This window comes from Plecotus auritus, assembly GCF_963455305.1.
Source record: "Plecotus auritus genome assembly, chromosome: 4".
NCBI lineage: Eukaryota > Metazoa > Chordata > Mammalia > Chiroptera > Vespertilionidae > Plecotus > Plecotus auritus.
The window spans coordinates 146,597,833-146,616,716 of record NC_137775.1 but is presented as its reverse complement, the minus strand read 5'-3'; the positions used below and the strand labels follow the sequence as shown (position 1 = coordinate 146,616,716).

Genomic DNA, 18,884 nt, shown 5'->3' with positions numbered 1-18,884 from the left:
AAGTCCAAGTCCACTACAGGTGGTCTCAAGTTCTTAAATGTAAAGAAAAGGCAAAATTACCAACATGTACTCCTCATGTGATAATCAATTACCTAATGTAAAATGCTTGAAATAAATACACTTAGTATGGATTATGTCAGCTCTTCAATTAGGAATAAATTCACGGTCATCTCGAAAGCTGCTTTTAATAGTGTTCTTTGTGGCAACTTCTTTTCCCTTGGTACTTCTTATCATCCCACCTTAAGCTATCGGTCCCCCAACAGTGAACCTAAGAAATCAATCTGCTAATGTATAATTTGTAAGGCTCCTCCGACTAACAAATGGATAATTGATTCCTTCACAAATGCTGCATCCCCATGGACGCTGGGTGGAATGAATAAGGAACAGAAGATGGAATTTCATTTTCCTTCAGTCAGAGATCCACTCGTTAGCAATCCCAACATCCACATGGCTGTCTGTTCATGCAGCTTCATGCTCTTTAGTCACAGTTAGCCAGCAAACTGCACTTACGTTACATGTGGGAAAAGCAAAAGTCTGTTCTTTATACTTGGGAAAAGCTCATTTTACTGCTTGTTTTACTCTTCCCTGATGATACACTCTAAGATAAGCAAGACCTCCATGACGATTTAAGAAGTCTCTGAAAAATACACCTAACTGTGTGGGTTTTTTTTAAAATCTACAAAACATTTATTTTCTCACTGACTTACTCTATGACCAAAAATGCCTTACTTTTCACTATAAATTCTCAAATTTTCTCCTTTGCTCCTGGATTTCACCTCTAGTTTCACATGAAATCCTTCTTTAAATTAAGGTGGAATAAGTTTATCAACAGGCAATCTTGAAATTAGAGAACTCTTGAAAGTCTCAAATTATGGATTCAGTAAAGATGTAAAGGTCCCAGCTAGTTCCTTGGGAGATCTGCTCAATGTCCCCACAGCCTTGTATCCCTGTCACTCCTAAACACCATGACAACTAGTTGTTGCCCACCCCTCCATTGCCAATTATTCTCCCCAAAGCCACCAAGAACTTTCTGGAGCTCATGCAATGAGACCTCTTTCACCCTCTCTCAGCCACTGTGACAACTGACCCTGCTGATCACTGCTTTCTTCCAACCTCTCTTCCCTCAGTAGAGACAACCACATTCTCTCTATTATTGACCTTACCACAATGAGCTACATAAACACTGTTGAAAAAAGGAATAAAATAATAAGGAACCTTTTTGTTATTTATGATCCTGTGACAAGAGCTAAATACACCATTCTTACCTAGCACATCAGTTTTTTTTTAAAGGCTATAATAAAACATGAACACATTGAAGAAACCTAAAACACTTTTAAATGTCAAGTGAACATGCATAATAAATACTAAAGGAAGAAACTGAAAAAAAAAAATCCTACAATAAAAGATGAAGGACATGCTGCTATTAAATTAAATACTACCAACCTAACATATTGATGAAATGTTGAGAGCTTCCTCTTTGGAAACAACACCTTATTAAAGGTCCTAGACAGTACAATCAAATAAGAAAAAGATGCCCTATATAATAAAAGGGTAATATGCAAATTGACCCCAACGACGGAACGACCGGTCGCTATGATGCGCACTGACCACCAGGGGGCAGAGGCTCAATGCAGAAGGTGCCTCCTGATGGTCAGTGCGCTTTCACAGGGGGAGCGTCGCTCAGCCAGAAGCTGGCTCATGGCTGGCCAGGGGCAGTGCTAAGGATGTCTGACTAATGGACATCCTGGGCTGCCAGAGGGATGTCTGACTGCCAGCTTAGGCCTGGTCCTCCAGGGAGCAGGCCTAACCCGTCAGTCAGACATCCCCTGAGGGGGTCCCAGACTAGGCCTCCAGTAAAAAATAAAACCCAAGAACGGATGCAGAAAGAGAAGTGCCGTTGTGATGATTAGAAATGAAGACTGACAGGGCCCTGGTTGACCATGAGGAGTCCATCTCAGCTGATAAATTTCTTTTGGGGATTCCGGTCAAATGACTTTCTTCTTGGAGTCCATATGTGGAACAAATAGGTTTATTTCTTTGGTGTTTTAAGAACATGCTTACTTATGTAACTAGGCTCTGTGAAATGGTTCCCAGTGCGGGTCTAGTGAATTGATTCCAGGAATTTTTTAGTAGAGATGTAGCAACTTGGTTTACAAGATGCTTCTTTTGAGAACTGTTGAGAGGACAATCTACTTGGGAAATGACTTAAAAGGGTAATTGATAAAGCAATGTTTTTACACTGGAGAGCTTTATAACAATAATTTCTGTGGCAAAGGTACAGCTGAATTTGTGATGATTTAAATTGTCTTCAGGTTATATATGAAAAACAAGTTAGGCATTTTCTATTTGATTAATAAGTTGGTCTCAGCTATTTAAAGTATCTGTATTGCCCTTTTCAGATAGATTTTTTTCCCATTTGTGAAAACACAAAGGCTTTACTTTCTCAAATGTTGTTAGATAAATAGAATGCATTAGCAATGCTGCTGCTATTAAATTGCAAATAAAAGTGAGAAAAAATTAAGAATGTCTTTTCTCCTAACAGATTATTCCTTTATCACTGATATCTTGCATATGGAGAAATTAAGCAAAGATATCTGTGGGCCCTGCTGAGAGGTTCACATAGCTTTGCAGTCATCACGGATTTGCACCATACTTGGCTTTCTTGAGCTGATTTTGTTCATGAAGTCTGTCCTCAAAGGTGTTGCATAACAGATGCGTAGGACTTGGGTAGTTTAAGGGGAAGCCCTCTAAGACTTAATTTTAAAGAATAATAATACATTTTTTGTTCCTTTTCTAATTACATGGTTTCTGGGGTGATAATCCCACTTCTGTTGTATTAACTCATAGAAAAAAAATATATACTCTAGGGCAAGCATGTCAAACTCAAAGGCTAACATGGGCCAAATAAACAAGGCATGTGGCCCGCAGGCCATGAGTTTAACATGCCTGCTCTAGGGCAATGTTCTCTGGGGAAAAAAGTATTTTGTTTTCTGGAATTGTCGTGTTAGAACCCTGTAGGCTAGGAATCTTGACAGCATGGCCAGCTGCAGAGGAAACCTTATTCATGGTGTCCACCTTTCAGTTAAACCTATTTTAGCATTAAAACATCAGTATTTATTTCTATTCTAAACTATTATTTGAAGTAATAATAATTACTGCTCCCAACAAGGTCCTGCCTTTTAATTAGATTGTGCTTCTTTCCTAAGTCCTTGTTTCTTTATCAGTGGGGCCTAGGGGGCCAAAGTAAAGGTGGTTTTTCTTTTTTTTAATCTAAATACTGTAGCCAAGAAAAAGCCAATCTTTGCCTAACTGATGAATATCATCTCCTCAGAAGGCCTCATTTTTTCTGCTCTTCAGAGTTTACTTCCATTTCTGTGATGTTTATATCCTCCATTATTTCCTGTAGAGGCCCGCCTAGATTCTTCCCTTAGCTCGTTCTTTCTTTTGCTGGTTTCTTATATTGTCACCACCCTTGTTCAAGTCTTTACTGAATCTCACCTGGGTTACTGCAGTGAAACCCAACTGATCACCCCGCCTCACGTCTCTCCTAATCCTTCCTTCGCAGAGCTGCCCAAGTAATCTTCCCACAGGAGGGCTGGGATTTGGTTACTCCCCTGACTGAATACACTTGAGTGCCTCCTTGATGCCTGTGGAATAAAACAGAGCTCTGAGGGCTCCCGCTGTCTGGGCTACAGTCTTCTCCACGTCGTGGCCTGCAGTGCAGCCGGCTTGGTACTTTCGCTACTGCTGAAATGTGCTTTCCCACCTTTGCCTATGGAAATGCCCAGTGTCCCGCCTGCTTTGCGACCCCTTCCTTATGACCTCACACAGGGAGTTCTTATTTCATATTCAGTGATTGTTTCCTACGCCTTCAGCAAACCTTCTGTAAGGATGTGCAGGGGACAGAAAGAATAATTCGATGCAGCCCCCTGATCTCAGGTGGAGCTAGTCATGTAAACAACGATCTATAATATGATGTGTTAAATTCTAAAATAGAGGTCTTAGCAAGTGCTGGGATTACAGACTGTACATAAAATACCTTGAAGGCAGGCCTCTTTGTATCATGTAGGGCTATGGGTAATATTAGTTCCTCTTTTGTTAAATGCACTTATTAGTAAATTTCTCTTCTACACTATTCCCTTGCAATATTCCAATAACTTTGCTTTGTCTGGTAAATCTGCTTTCCTTTTTTTTTTTTTTAAATCACTCCATTCTTTGTATCTTTTTTGGATACATGTATAAGCAAGGAAAATTGGCTCCGTTTAAAAACAAATAAACTTAATTAAACTTCACACATTTACTTTTCACCATTTTGAAAACTGTCAGTTGTATTTTTCAGGTCATTTATGTACCGAACATACAAATTCTTTTAACAATGGTTTCTCAGTAAAACAGATTGTTTTACAATGGTAGCATGCCTACCAACGGCATAGCGTCTGGTAGTTGGCAAGAGCTCAGCAATTCTAGTGTGGATATCAGAACGAGAAAGCTGGCTGGCTCCTTATGCTGCTGCTCAAACTGATTTACTTAGATGTTCCTACTAAAGTTTTCCTCACTCGTCTGTCAAACTTAGTACTGTAGACAACCATCCAAGGCATCAAGGGAGACCTCCCCAAAATGTCTACTCTGAACTGTTAAGCAAGTGGGCACTGCAAGCTCTGGGGAGAATGAGCTCTGACTCCAATTAGCTATTCACCCATCTCTCTAGAGAGGACAACTGCAAGTTTGTAGCATCCCCAGGTCACTGTCTGAAATGTGAACAGTGTTTCCATGATGCGCAAGTCTCATAAGGTAACACTTACCATCTTAATGTGCACCTGATCGAGCATGGTGACAGCATGTGAATAAAAGAGGAAATGTGGACCAATAGCCTGATTTAGCCTTTTATCAAAGCAACGTTTTAATCTGTGCCCAGATTGTAAATAACTGTCTTGAATGCATGTTGTGTGCAAGCCAGCCTCCTACCATTCTCTGCTGGGATGCGGCAGGCACAGGCAAAGATGAAGTTTAACAAAAGGAAAACAGCTCTAGGAATCAGCAGTATGCCAGCTTCCTAAGAAGCAATCCCCTCCAAATCCTCCCTGTGTTTTTAAAGGTTGTTAGGATTTAGAAAACGAACGTCTATCTAATAAGCCTTCTGCAGACCGAAAGGCTGGTCCCTGTCCCTGCCTCTGCTGAGGGTGTACCATCCTGGCAGTGCACAGCAGGAGGTGAAAGTCTGAGCCTTTCACCACAGCTGGCCACAGGGCTGTTGGTCTTGGGCGGCGGGCAAGGACAGCAGCCTGGGGTTTGAGGGGTCAGATGCGGTTGCAAATGGTCCTTATAAGCTTACAGCATCTAAGTCACACCCAATGTGCTCTTATGGGGGAGGTGGTTAGAAACTCCTGTTAGAGGATGTTTTGTAAAGTTTATAAAAAGGTATTGAGGAATGTTTTTAATGAACAGCAAAGACTGATATATAAACTGCTTATAAATTTAACTGCAGAAAATTTAAACCCAAGTGTTAACTTGGAACAGTGATGACACAACAAACAGACAAAATTGTTTTCTTCCAAAGAGGTGAATCTTCCTCAAAACTTCTCTCCATTCCTCTCATTCCCAAATGATTTTATTTCTGTTAGATTATTTCCAAGATATTAGTTAAGAGTTTAAACCAAGGACATTCATTTTTATAGGGTAATTTATTTTTTGATGATTAGAGTGGAAGTTAAAGTGGCTAATTAGAGATACTTAAATGTCTTTTTTACTATTAAACTATTTTTCTGTAGGTATTTCTCTCTTTCCGCATCCAGCGCGGCTAGAGAGCGGGTCCAGTTTCTGAGTAGGGGCGGCTGGGGATTGAGAAATAAAAGAAAGAGACAAGACACAGAGATAGAAGGAAAAAGCTGGGACTGGGTGGGACCACTGTCCTCTTCTGATGGAGAGACAGGGACAGTGACCCAGAGCCAATCCAGCGAGTTTATTTTATATCCCAAATATCAGAAAGTTTCACCAAAAGGTCAAGACAAAAGGAGATTATTTGCATTCTTGAGTAGGCCCTGGGCATTCCTGGTGCTAGGCTGGATTTAGATATTAAAACCACTTCCCCACACCACGGGCTGAAATGAAGGTCAAGCTGACAACACCCTTGCCCTTTTGGCAAGGCATGTTCCCAGGGCGTGGCTTTGCCAATGCCACTGGGTTCAGCTGACAATAATTAAGGAATGTCCCTGTGTCTTCCCAGGCGCTCTTTATATTTTTCTTGTGGGATTTACAGAATATTTATGAAGGCTATCTGGAGATACATGTAGACAGTGTACTCTGTACCTTCAAGTAATCATTTCACATTTATTCACAGTAATTTTGCAGCATCAAGGGAAAGCTATGATGAACCATAAAGCTACTTGAAGCACTATAGCTAGTTTGAAATCACTGTGAGGAGACTCATCTGTAGTTCAACAGTGTGATATTTGGGGAATATTTTTGAGCTCCTGTACTGGGAACGTAACAGGAATCCCATATAGAAGAGAGATCATACAGTATTTGTCCTTTTCTGTCTGACTTATTTCACTCAGAAATCCTTCAAGGTCCATCTGTGTTGTCATAAATGACAGGATTTCTTTTTTATGGCTAAATTATACACACACACACACACACACACACACACACAGAGAGTGGCCAGATTATTATGATCTCTGAACGCATAATAATAATCTGGCCACTCAGTGTGTGTGTGTGTGTGTGTGTGTGTGTGTGTGTATTAGAGGCCCGGTGCATGAATTTGTGCATGGGTGGGGTCCGGCCAGCCTGGCCAGTGGGAGGGGACATGGGCAGCTGGCCAGCCTGCCTGCTGGTCGAACTCTTGGTCGAGGGGACAATTTGCATATTAGCCTTTTATTATATAGGATGAGATGGAGATGATGGGGCAAGCACTTACAATTGACACCAGTGACCAAATAAGGGGTTCACACTTGAAAGATTTCACAAACCTCCAAGTATGTAAAATTAACACCATTATCTATATAAAACCCTAATATGCAAATAGACCGAACGGTGGAACAACTAAACAACCAAACAACTGGTTGCTATGATGTGCACTGACCACCAGGGGTGCGCATGGAACATGGCGGGCGTCAGCAATAGGCGGCAGAGTGCGGAACATGGCGGGCATTGGCCGTGGCAGGATGGTAGAGCAGGTGAGTGGGGGCACCAGACCAAGGCAGGCACCAGTTGCTGTCATCGGGGCGAACCTCTGCTGGTTACTGAAAATTCTTTGCTCCCCTGAGCCACGGTCCTGCCTGGTGCTTGCACCTACTGCCGGCACTGGCCCCACTCACACCCACTGCCAGCGCCTGACGCCGGCCCCGATCACTCAGCGCCGTCAGTGGATGCCAGCAGCAGCTGCCAGCCCCGATCAACCTCAGGGCTTCTCCACCTCCCCCTGCTCCTGAGGGGCGATCCGGGCAGCAGCCGCTGCTTGCACCCACTGCTGGCACCGGCCCCAACCATTCTGCACTGTCAGCGGGTGCAATCGGGGCCAGTGCCGTCAGCACATAGGAGTGGCGGCAGCGGTGGGAGTGGGGCTGCCAGCAGGCAGGGAACCAGGGGCCATGGAAGGAGGGGCCAGGCGGGGGCGCAAAGGATGGGCCAAGACCCATTCCTGTGCCCACCACAGCCTCACGGCCCACAATTCCTTCCAAGGTGCATGAATTTGTGCACTGGGCCCCTAGTTATTAATAAAAGGTTTTTCTTTTAATAACATTTCACCTAGACATTGTATAGTATTATAATTTTAAAAGAATACATATAGAAGTATTTTAAATGCTCCACTTAAATTAAAATGGATGACTATTATTAAGTAAAGAAATGCAATTAAATACATTTATAAAAGAACATTTTAAATGGAATTTGTATGTAAAAGATAATCCAGTCAAAATTTATAATGTATACATATAAACAGACCTTTTTCTTTATAAGTTTACCTTTAAAATTTTCAGCATATACTATAACATTCAGTTATAAAAGTACATACCTAAATATACATATAATATATGCTCTTAGCACTCTAATTTAATAGATAAATATCTTTTATGCTATTAAAACAAACTGCTAATATTCTGAAACACAAGTTTTTGCATGATATTTAGCTCATACATTATTTTATACTGTACACGTACCACATCAAACTTCTGAGTGATGTTCCCCTGGACATCAAGTAAATAAACCTTGCCATAATGTGTGCCCAGTGCCAAAAACTGTAAGAAGAACAAAGAGGTCAGTTTATTAATGTACCATTAAAACACAATTACTAATAAAACCATTTTCAAACTCAAGACTCTTAATGCATAAGTGATCTGTAATGCCTTAGAAGATATCCAGTCCTCGGAGACGGTCTATTTCCAGCTTCAGGGAAATAACAGGACAGAGCCTACTTTATTGTGATAGTGCAAGCCAGCTGTCAGAATGACTCATGAGGACCCTCATCTACTGACAACTAATGGTGTGTATGTGGTCTGTACACAATGCCTGATGGACTGAGGCAGCAAATTAAAATGCAGCTATGAAAGCATGACCAACCTAAGGTTGAACTCAAAGTCAGAAGGGGATTATTAAGCAACTCGCCTCAATTTATGGCAAATGTGTAAATTTGTGCTATCATTTAAATCCAACCTATATACACACAAACAACAAAGTACTATTATTTTAGAAAGAAAAATCCATGCCATATCTAGAGATGAAAAATCTCAGATGTACTTATACTATCAGTTAGCATTAGAATACCTCTATAAAAGTTAATGTATAATACTGAGTGTAAATGTTTATATTCTAATACAAAAAAATCTTTTTCTGTCACAAAATAACTGCTGAGCTACATATTCATCTTATGATATGAAACTAGTTCATAACTCCCACTATTCCTTTAATCTGCACTAACCTAAATAAACCAGAAGAAACTTTAGGACTACCTGATATGACATGAGATTTTTCTTCCTTTTTATTTCTTTACATACTACTCAAATAGTTCCAAATTCTCTATTTCATTGCATGTAAGCATGCTTCATTGCAACCTATAATGAAATGCTCAAATTTATAGGCACTACTAAGCATTTCAGTCAAGCAGCACAATCTTTTAAAAATAACCTTATAGAAAGTCAAGATTTAAAAAGATTTATCAAAATGGAATTGCTTAAAACATAATTTCAGTTCAGGCACTTAAAATATGAAGCTACCTTAAAGAGGAGTCACAAAAAGGGAAAAGAAGGGGTTCATTAGAAATTCATCCCCAGCAATGCCTTTCACTCCTGCAAGGTTGCCTTTTTTAAAGAAGAAAAAAGTCCCCTGGGTAAAAAAATCAATACTGGTTAATAAAACATCAGATGTGCAGACATAACTAGGTATGACGATTCCACTGCACAGGCCTGCCTGAATGCACCAGGTGCCATGCCGATTACTCATCCAGGGCAGACAGCAAGCCTGGTGAAAAAAGGATGCCTGGGCCCTGGAAAGGGAAGGGCCAAGAGGTAATTCTGGGGGGAAATTAGTGGCATATATAAACAAAACCAGGATATTTTCTCCAAAACAAAAGAACATTCTAATCTGAAACAGAGGACTCAGATGGTTGCAATATTTTTCTCTACAGTGACACTCACCATATTTGAATTAAAAAACCCATACAATACTAACTAAAACCAAATAGTATTCCACCTCACTATACCCCAAGTACTCTGAAGTACTGACTTCCTCATAAATACTGTATTTAGTTTATTAGAAAACTAAGGTGGGTTGGAGCCTTAAAACGCTTTACTACTAGGTCATTCTCTGACATCTCTGTGAAGGCCATATTTGAACTTCCAATTATATTTTATTTTATTAGTTTTAAAGGTTCTATGTAGGGTACTTTATCCAAACATTAATCCCTTCCCTTTTTCTTATTTTATTAATTACTAGTTTAATCCATTTAATATTTAAGATCTGAAACATAAAATAACTATTTTGATTTTATAGTTTAATCTAAAACTATAGTTACTTTAGAATATTGGGGAGGAGGGGGAGGAGTGGTTTTCATGATAAGCTACTTTTGTTTACAAAAACATTTAATCATTTAAATTAGATAAATTACTGCTGTTCTCTTTTAGAAATAACTTTATGTGCTTAATAAAATCCAAGTTTGATAAGCCAATTGGAGAGGTCTTCAAAAATTTATTTAACTATGAAAATTATTGATGAGTCATACTTACATTTGCTAATGCTTTTGACTTACTTAAAATACAGCACACACAAAAAGGCAAAATTGGCCACAAATCACAAATGTAAATACAAGTCCTTTAAACGTGACTATCTTTCCAGTCATTAAAATTTGTAGCTATTGAAAATTTTTTTTTTTATTCTGACAGCACCTCCAATCCAGGATGAGCAAAGAATGAATATAGTTTTATTAGCCCCTTCCAGGTTTAATTAAAGAAACTTGATTCATTTTATAAAGTATCAGATTGTGCACCCAATCCTTTTGAACACTCTCCTAACATAACTGCTTTTACTGGGCTTTTTGTTGCTGTTGTTTTGGTTTTCTTTTTAAATATATTTTTATTGATTTCAGAGAGGAAGGGAGGGAGAGAGAGAGATGGAAACATCAATGATGAGAGAGAATCATTGATTGCCTGCCTCCTGCATGCCCCCTACTAGGGATCGAGCCGGCAACTCAGGCATATGCCCTAGACCAGAATCAAACCCAAGACCTTAGTCTGCAGGCCGACACTCTGTCCAGTGAGCCAAACTGGTGAGGGTGGCTGGGCTTTTTGTACGTAAATGAGTAGAAGTGACATGCAGTCCTTTGGACCACAGAGGAAACATTTCAAATGTGGTCAGCTGTATATTATCTGTTTTACATAGCATTTTTAGTATCAAAGCAGAGAGTGCCTTCAATTACACGAGAGGAAGTCAGGGTGTTCATGTGTCTTCCCTGGAAACAGTCAATGAATGGCAGAGCTAGGTACAGAATTAAGAGTTAAAATACTCTCCCCGGCACCAGAAATCTCATAAAAAGAAACATGAGCCTCAGATCAAGAGTGTATGCTCTAAAAGTTAGCACAGATTATAGTTCCAACTGTCAGGCTCCTTGACCAAGTTGGTTTAAGTATAGTGTTGATAAAGTGTGATGTCCGAGCAGGTAAACTTTGTTCTCCATTTCATCCATTCAATGGTTCATTCAATGCACAAAACACAAAAGCACCTACAATATCCAGTGGTTCTCAACCTTTCTAATGCCGTGACCCTTTAATACAGTTCCTCATGTTGTGGTGACCCCCAACCATAAAATTATTTTCGTTGCTACTTCATAACTGTAATTTTGCTACTGTTAATGAATCGTAATGTAAATATCTGTGTTTTCCGATGGTCTTAGGCTCTACAGGTTGAGAACCGCTAGCAGGGTCGCCTAAGATCATCGGAAAACACAGAGATTTACATTACGATTCATTAATTAACAGTAGCAAAATTACAGTTATGAAGTAGCAACAAAAATAATTTTATGGTTGGGGGTCACCACAACATGAGGAACTGTATTAAAGGGTCACGGCATTAGAAAGGTTGAGAACCACTGGCTTAGACAATAAGCAAGTGTGACTTAAAGGAATGACACTACAATGAGGGAGAAAGATATAAAAATATGAATAATTATAATTAAATTTAAGAAGGTTATTTAAAATGGAATATCTCTAAGAACTTTATGAAACATCAAAGGTGTCAGCTGTGCTGAACTTTGAACTTTGAAAGAGTTGAACAATATAGGCTCTGAGTTAAATGAGGCAGACTTGTGGTAAAGACCATTTTAGGCAGAGTGAATACAACTTGCTCAAAGGCACAGAGCAAAAAAAGCAGAAAAAGCCAAGAAATTACACACAGTTTTACATGACAGAAGCACCTGGTTCATGCCCAGGGGAGGAGACTGGCAATTGGGCAGGAAAGATTGGTTAATAGAAGGCATTGATATTTATGGAGAGATGGAAGGTAGAAAAGTTAAAGGAAGGGAGTATGTGTGTCCAAATCATGAAGACATCAGGGAGCCAATGAAGAATTCTAGGAAGGATTATACGATCAGATGTGAGTTTCTAGAAGAAGAAAGAACTGTTAGGAATGGACTAGAATGAACGCAAATCGTTGAAGGAAAATAGACTGGTTCACAGTGTGTGCATTAGTTCCAAGGAGAAATAAACAATGCCTAAACTAAAAACAAAGGACTCAGGATGAGAGTGAATTCAAGCAGCTGAGACGGGGTGAAATCCAGGCAAGAGATGTTATGAGTGAAAACAGCCAAGCACGCCCTAGCTGGTTTGGCTCAGTGGATAGAGCATCAGCCTGTGGATTGAAGGGTCCCAGGTTTGATTCCAGGCAAGGGCACATGCCCAGGTTGTGGGCTCAATCCCCAGTGGGGTGTCTCTGCAAGAGGCAGTCCATCAATGATTCTCTTCCATCGTTGATGTTTCTATCTCTCTCTCTCTCTCCTTCTCCCTTCCTCTCTAAAATCAATAAAAATTAAAAACAACAACAACAACAACAAAAACAACAGCCAAGCACGACTGTCAGAGCACCACACTTTATGACAGAAAGTAGTAAGACACAAGGCCAGTTACACAGAGGGCAAGATCACAGAGTCTTACATACCACATTAAGAAACTTTGACTCTATTTAGTATATAATGAAAATTATGCAAGGTTTCAAAATATGTACTTTCAACAGATCATTTTGGCAATCAGGTGGCAAATGGGTTAAAAGTAGAAAGATTAGACACATAAGTACAGGCGGAAGATGAGGACCTCAGCTAGGCAAGGTGGTAAGAAGAGCACCATGACTTAGCAGGGTTGGGCAAACTTTTTGACCCGAGGGCCACAATGGGTTCTTAAACTGGACCGGAGGGCCGGAACAAAAGCATGGATGGAGTGTTTGTGTGAACTAATATAAATTCAAAGTAAAGGAGCGGAGGGGAGAGCAAGAGAACCGGATAGAACAGCCGGATCCGGCCCGCAGTTTGCCCACGGCTGACTTAGGGAATGACTGGGTGTTAGAGGAGAAGGGTCAGCTTTGGCTTACATGACAGAGGAGATGCTGATGCCACCAAATGAGATAGAGAACAAAAAATAGATGCAAGATTAGAGGGAAAAGATGAGTTCATTATGAACATGCTGAGTTTCAGGTCAAAGAGAACAAAAGATAGAGATGGATAAATAAGTATAATATTCTGGAAGAGGCAGCGTTGGTGGTCATAGAAATCATGCAACTGAAAATCACAAAATTAGAAGAAATGTAGACAATGGACCAAATATTGGGAAAACCAACATGTAGGGGAGAAAGGTGGAGGTAAAAGTAAGTGAAAGAACCAGAGGGAGTAACAGAAAGATCAAGAACATAAAACAGAATGGTGTCATGATAAAGAAGTTTTGAGAAGGCGAAATCCACAGTTTTAAAAGCAGCAAAATGTCCATCGTCTGGTTAATGGATAGACAAAATGCGGTATGTTTATACAATGGAATACTATTCAGCACTAAAAAGGAATGAAGTACTGATACATGCTATATCACAAGGAATCTCAAAAACATTACGCTAAGTGAAAGAAGCCAGACACAAGAGACCAAACTGTATGAGTCCATTTATATGAAATATCCAATACAGGCAAATCTATAGAAAGAAAAAGTAGATTAGTGATTATGTGGGGCTAGAGTTAGTTCTGTTCCATGACATAGCATGTATCACTAGGAGAGAAGGTAGAAAATGAGGTGAGATGAAGAACAAAAGTAGACTAAAAGGCCCTTGAACAGGAAGAAGAAAAGAAAGATGGGTATGGATTCAGGTGAGTTGGGTAAGGGGTCAGGAACTGAGGTTGATCATGCCTGATAGTTTCAATTTTCTTAATTAAATAGAAATGACATCATCCTCTAAAAGTGAAGGGATAGTGACTGAGAAGGAGGGTTGAGGACTAAAGAAACTGATGAAGAACAAATAAATAACAGCATTTTTAGTGGCTGAGGGATACAACAAAGGACAGAGGTATCAAAGAACTGAAGATGCTGGTGAAGTTAGGATAGAAAATTCTGATAGAAAATTTGATAGAAAATTTTAAAAAAGAATGGATTAGAGATCAGGGCTCTATAAAGTCACAGAACAGGATTAGAAAAGTTAACACAGAAGCCTGACAAACAGTATATTTAAAGATCCTCAGGTTCCAGGTCCTGACACCATCCGGAGTGTGGCCTTAATGGCGGGAGATGAAACTGGGCAGAAGAGTAATTAAATTAGGTTGAAGAACTGCAAGGCCAGTCTTCAGTGAATAAAGGAAAGTGACAAGGAAGTTGGGAGACGGCAGCAATGGGGGCAGGGGGAAGGGGGGAGGGGAGAGGGGAGATGGTGGTGCAGCTGAAAGGCAGGCGCCTCAAGAAGGGTATCTCTGGTAAAACCAGAGATAGCAAATGTTCTAGTGACAGGTTGAGTGAATACAGGAATCTGCTTACAATGGAATGAAATTTGAAGTACAAAGGAACTGGGTGGGGCAAGGAGGAGGATGAGCAACACTGATGGTAACACAGATAAAACCAGGAACTGGATCAAAGTAGGCGAGTCTGCCTTTTGTAGAGGACAAAGGCTCACTCGTGGGGCTCACAGGGCAATAGTTGAAACTGCCTGGCTTCCAATACTCCAATTATGACATATTTTGTTTTGGTTCAAGAATGGGCTAAGGGTGCTGTACAGTACTTAACCTGGACTCAGAAAGTTGGTGGGGGCTTTGTTTCAGCAAAGACTCAGATGTGGAATAGATTAATTCATTCATATAATATATATGTAACAATGTGGGGTCATTCTACTGATTCCTAATACCTCCAACATAATCCCTTCCACTCTTAAGAAAGCACTGAGCTCCACACTATTTCTAATCTTAATACTTTTCTATTCTACTACTTATGATTTGAGGAATTAAGTGATAGTCTTTCCAAGAACCACCTATTGTAAATCTTGTACATCCATCCTTGTCTAAATTCTACTTGATACATCCTTACAGTGTGCTCTGTGTGTGTGTACAAATACATATATATAATTTCTTTGGTCATTGTTTTGATTTTTTGTGGTGAGGAAGAAGAGAGGAAGAGTGACAGAAGACACAATTACAGTGAAAAATCACCACTAAAAGCATCAGGACGCCAAAGTATAAGCAAACTTACAATAGAATGACTTACACAAGAATCACCTACAAGGGCTACCTTACCTTGTCATGGACTGTCATGCAGCTAGCAGCATCCTTCTGAAGGATTTCAGTTACCCCATTGGAAAGCCTTTCATACTTAAGTTTGGGTTCCTCTTCACTCTCTTCTTCCTGCACAGAAAGCAGAGAAAATGACAGTTGCCATGGATTTATCTGTCCAAGACTCAAAACCTATTTCTTAAGGGGGACCCAGAGATGGTTCCCTCAGTGATTATCAATAACTACAACCATAGCTCAAGGTAAGATCTTCATGTTTCACTTTTCCAACTAGGTGTATCAACTGCTACAACCGCACTGGTAGAATAACTTCAGAAGTTGAAAACAGGATTACACACACTTACAGTTAATAGTAATCAACTGTGGCATATTAAATACAAAACTGTCTGATCCACTATGCAGACATATGTCAAAGAAAGTGAGTTGGCAAAATACTTGTCATTATGACCTCCTGGTCACAAAGACTCACAGCAGTAAGATAGGAATATAACAAACCTCTAAAGGACATTATTATATTTCAAGAGTATTAATATTTTTGTCAGATTTGAGAATATCTTAATTAGATAACATAATCACAAAAACTAAATCAAAGTAAAAGAAAATTGTAAATTTTATATAAAGCAAAATGTATTCTTCCCCTTCAGATAAAAAATATATTAACGTTTCTTTTAAATAACTGGTAATCCATGAACAATCATTTATTTAGTTTATGTTAGAAAATATTTGTTTCCTCATATATAAATAAACCTACATATGCATTAAAATTTCTTAACCAGCCGTGGCTGGTGGCTTAGTGGTTGAGTGTCAACCCATGAACTAAGAGGTCACCAGTTCGATTCCCAGTCAAGGCACATGCCCAGGTTGTAGGCTCAATCCCCAGTAGGGGCACACAGGAGGCAGCTCATCAATGTTTCTCTCTCACTGGTGTTTCTCTCTCTCTATTTCTCTTCCTTCCTCTCTAAAAATCAATAAAATATATATATATATATATATATATATATATATATATATATATACACACACACATATATATATATATATCTCCATCCCTCAGGTGAGGATTAACAAAATAGTAACAAAATAAATTTCTTAATCATTTTATATGCATTATTACTAACTTTATATGTTTAACCTCAGTGTTGAAACAGCATCATGAGATATCCTTAATCCTCATAGTTAAGTTACGAAATCTCTAATGACTATATTGGCCATTAATTAATAAATCAAGGATAGTTATAAAAATTACTACAGTGATTCAAAAAATATTTTACTTTATTGCATTGGTATGTAATGAGAAACCAAACAATGTGCATATATCAATACTTGTGATAGGATAAAGCTGGCCAAAACAGAAGTTCACAAAAATAATCTACTCATGGACTGCAGGGAAGATGTCAGCTTGGGTTGCAACCATCTGAAGGTTAAAATGGGATGAGACTATCTGCTTCCATGATGACTCACTCAAACGGTTGGCAGGCTGGTGCTAGCTGTTGGCAGGAGGCTTTACAGTTCCTTGTCTCATGGACCTCTCCTTGGAACATGACAGGTGACTTCCCCCAGAGTAAGTGATCCAAGAGAAAGCAAACTGGAAGCTTCAATGGTGCATGTGACCTCGCCTCAGAGGTCGTACACTGACACTTCAGCAGTATTTTATTGATCATACAGGTCAGTCATGATTCAGAGTGGGAAGGGAGGACACAGCGCAGGAATAATACGAGGTGAGGATCATCGGAGGCCATCGTGTAGTCTAGCTACAGAGTAGTAATTATATTTTAAAAGCAATAAACCTGGTTTTAAGTAATCAGTATTCCACGTATATGATGAGCTGTCAAATTTTCTTCTCCAAGTATACACAGACTATTAGTTGTTTATTTAGTTACAGTGTTAAAATCAAAGACAATGTTAACTACTATTAATTTTTCAAGAATAACTTTAAGAACTAATAGCAACAAATGGACATATAATAAGCACAGTTATCTAAAAGACCAATACTTTTTTTAAAAAGTAACTAATGATAATCAACCCAACCCAAGGAGCTGTTACATGTCAAAAAGTAACCTGTTATTAAAATAAAATATAAAATAGCTCATTAATCAAGCATAAAGAACCTAGAAAAAGGAAAATCACAAAGCAACAAGTAAACACTTCTACTTATGTACTCTCAAGCAAGAAACAGAAATCATTACGAAGTTAACATTAAATGTGGCAAAAATGATGTGTGCATTCTGAAGTAAATGTGTTAAATACAAATTGAATCCCGAATGGTAGTCTTTATAATAAGATGCCACATGTTGCTCAAGTCTGGACATCAAATGTGCATCCAACGTGAAAAGTTAATTCTAGCCTCTTGACTATTTTGCATAAAAGCACTCATCCACGGACCATTAGATAAAGTTACTGTAAATAAGGTTTGCCTGTCTTATTTAAAAGTGAAAACTAAAAAAATTCCTTTCACATAAATATATAAAAATAAATACTTTCACAACACAGTGCACTGGAGCATTCCTGCCAGGCTTAAAAAACCATAAATAAAATAAAAACTCCAATATTAGGCACTTGATGTAGCATTTCACACTTTTCTGACAGGTATCTTTTATGTTAAGTTAAAAGCAGGCTAACGGTGAATTTTTAAGTTTTTTTTTTTTCTGCTTGCTGTAAACAAAGAAAATGGAAAGTGATTCAAAAATACAATTCACAGAGTTATTCTACTGCTGCAGACTATATATCACATTTTAAATAAAAAACATTTTTTTAAAAATCAAGCAGATTATATTTAATATAGAGTTTCACTTTTAAAAAAATTAAACACAAAAAAGGCTTCTGTACAACTTGAACTTCCAAGGAAAAACATCCAGTGTTAATAAAAAGCGAATCAAAATTTTTTGTGAAATTTTCATAATCGGGCAAATCTACAAATAAAACCATCAACAGTGTGAGTTGAGATGACAGTTAACTGCGTTTCTATGACAACCTAGTGGAACAGTACAAGTCCTGAGCTGCAGCTAAGCAGAGATATGAGCAGAGTGACATTTACCCATACAAGAAAAATTTGCAGCTTTCCTTTAAAAAGAATCAATTCTTCAACTAACATGGACTTTCACTCAGTGTATAGCACTTTTAATTCAAGACAAGTCCTTTAAACCACTGTACAGGATTCTAGAACACTGAAAATAAATTTCATATCACAGTCATTCTTACTGAATTTTGAACTTAAAAGCAAAAAAAAAAAAAACACCACAAAAACAAAAAACTTTTGGGATAACAAATTAAGGCAAGCCTCTTATTTTGTTACCAACATTAAAGGTAAATTTGCATGGAGGGAGTCCTGTCACCTAACTTAGATGGGTATACCAATGAGAATACAGCCCTTTTCACCTGATAATTTCAAACTCGGGTATAAATTTTTTGGTGTGTACAACCAATTTTTCTTGCTGCTTTAACTTTATCCATACCTTCATACTGGTACATTTTATAAACCATTACAGTCCAAATGAAGACTTGGATTTTATTTTTTAATGTGTGTTACATGAATTCTGGAGGTTAACAGAAGGATCACTACATTTTCTGTTGTTAGTATTACTATATAGAACCTAAAATTTTATTTCTGGATACTATTTATTAAAATCCAGTTTTGTCTTGTTTTATTTTTTTCCACCACACA

At 38.7% G+C, this 18,884-nt stretch overlaps 1 protein-coding gene across 2 annotated transcripts in view; it reads right to left on the bottom strand.

Moving 5' to 3' along the window:
* The window catches only part of VPS41 (VPS41 subunit of HOPS complex), a 141,749-nt gene that overhangs the window by 97,756 nt on the left and 25,109 nt on the right, over window positions 1-18,884 (bottom strand). For both annotated transcript variants that reach the window (XM_080665764.1, XM_080665765.1), the window contains exons 3-4: window positions 15,230-15,337; window positions 8,157-8,234 (exon numbers count right to left, since the gene is read on the bottom strand). In XM_080665764.1, coding sequence (XP_080521890.1) covers window positions 8,157-8,234; window positions 15,230-15,337 — 186 coding nt within the window. The remainder of the gene's footprint in view (window positions 1-8,156; window positions 8,235-15,229; window positions 15,338-18,884) is intronic.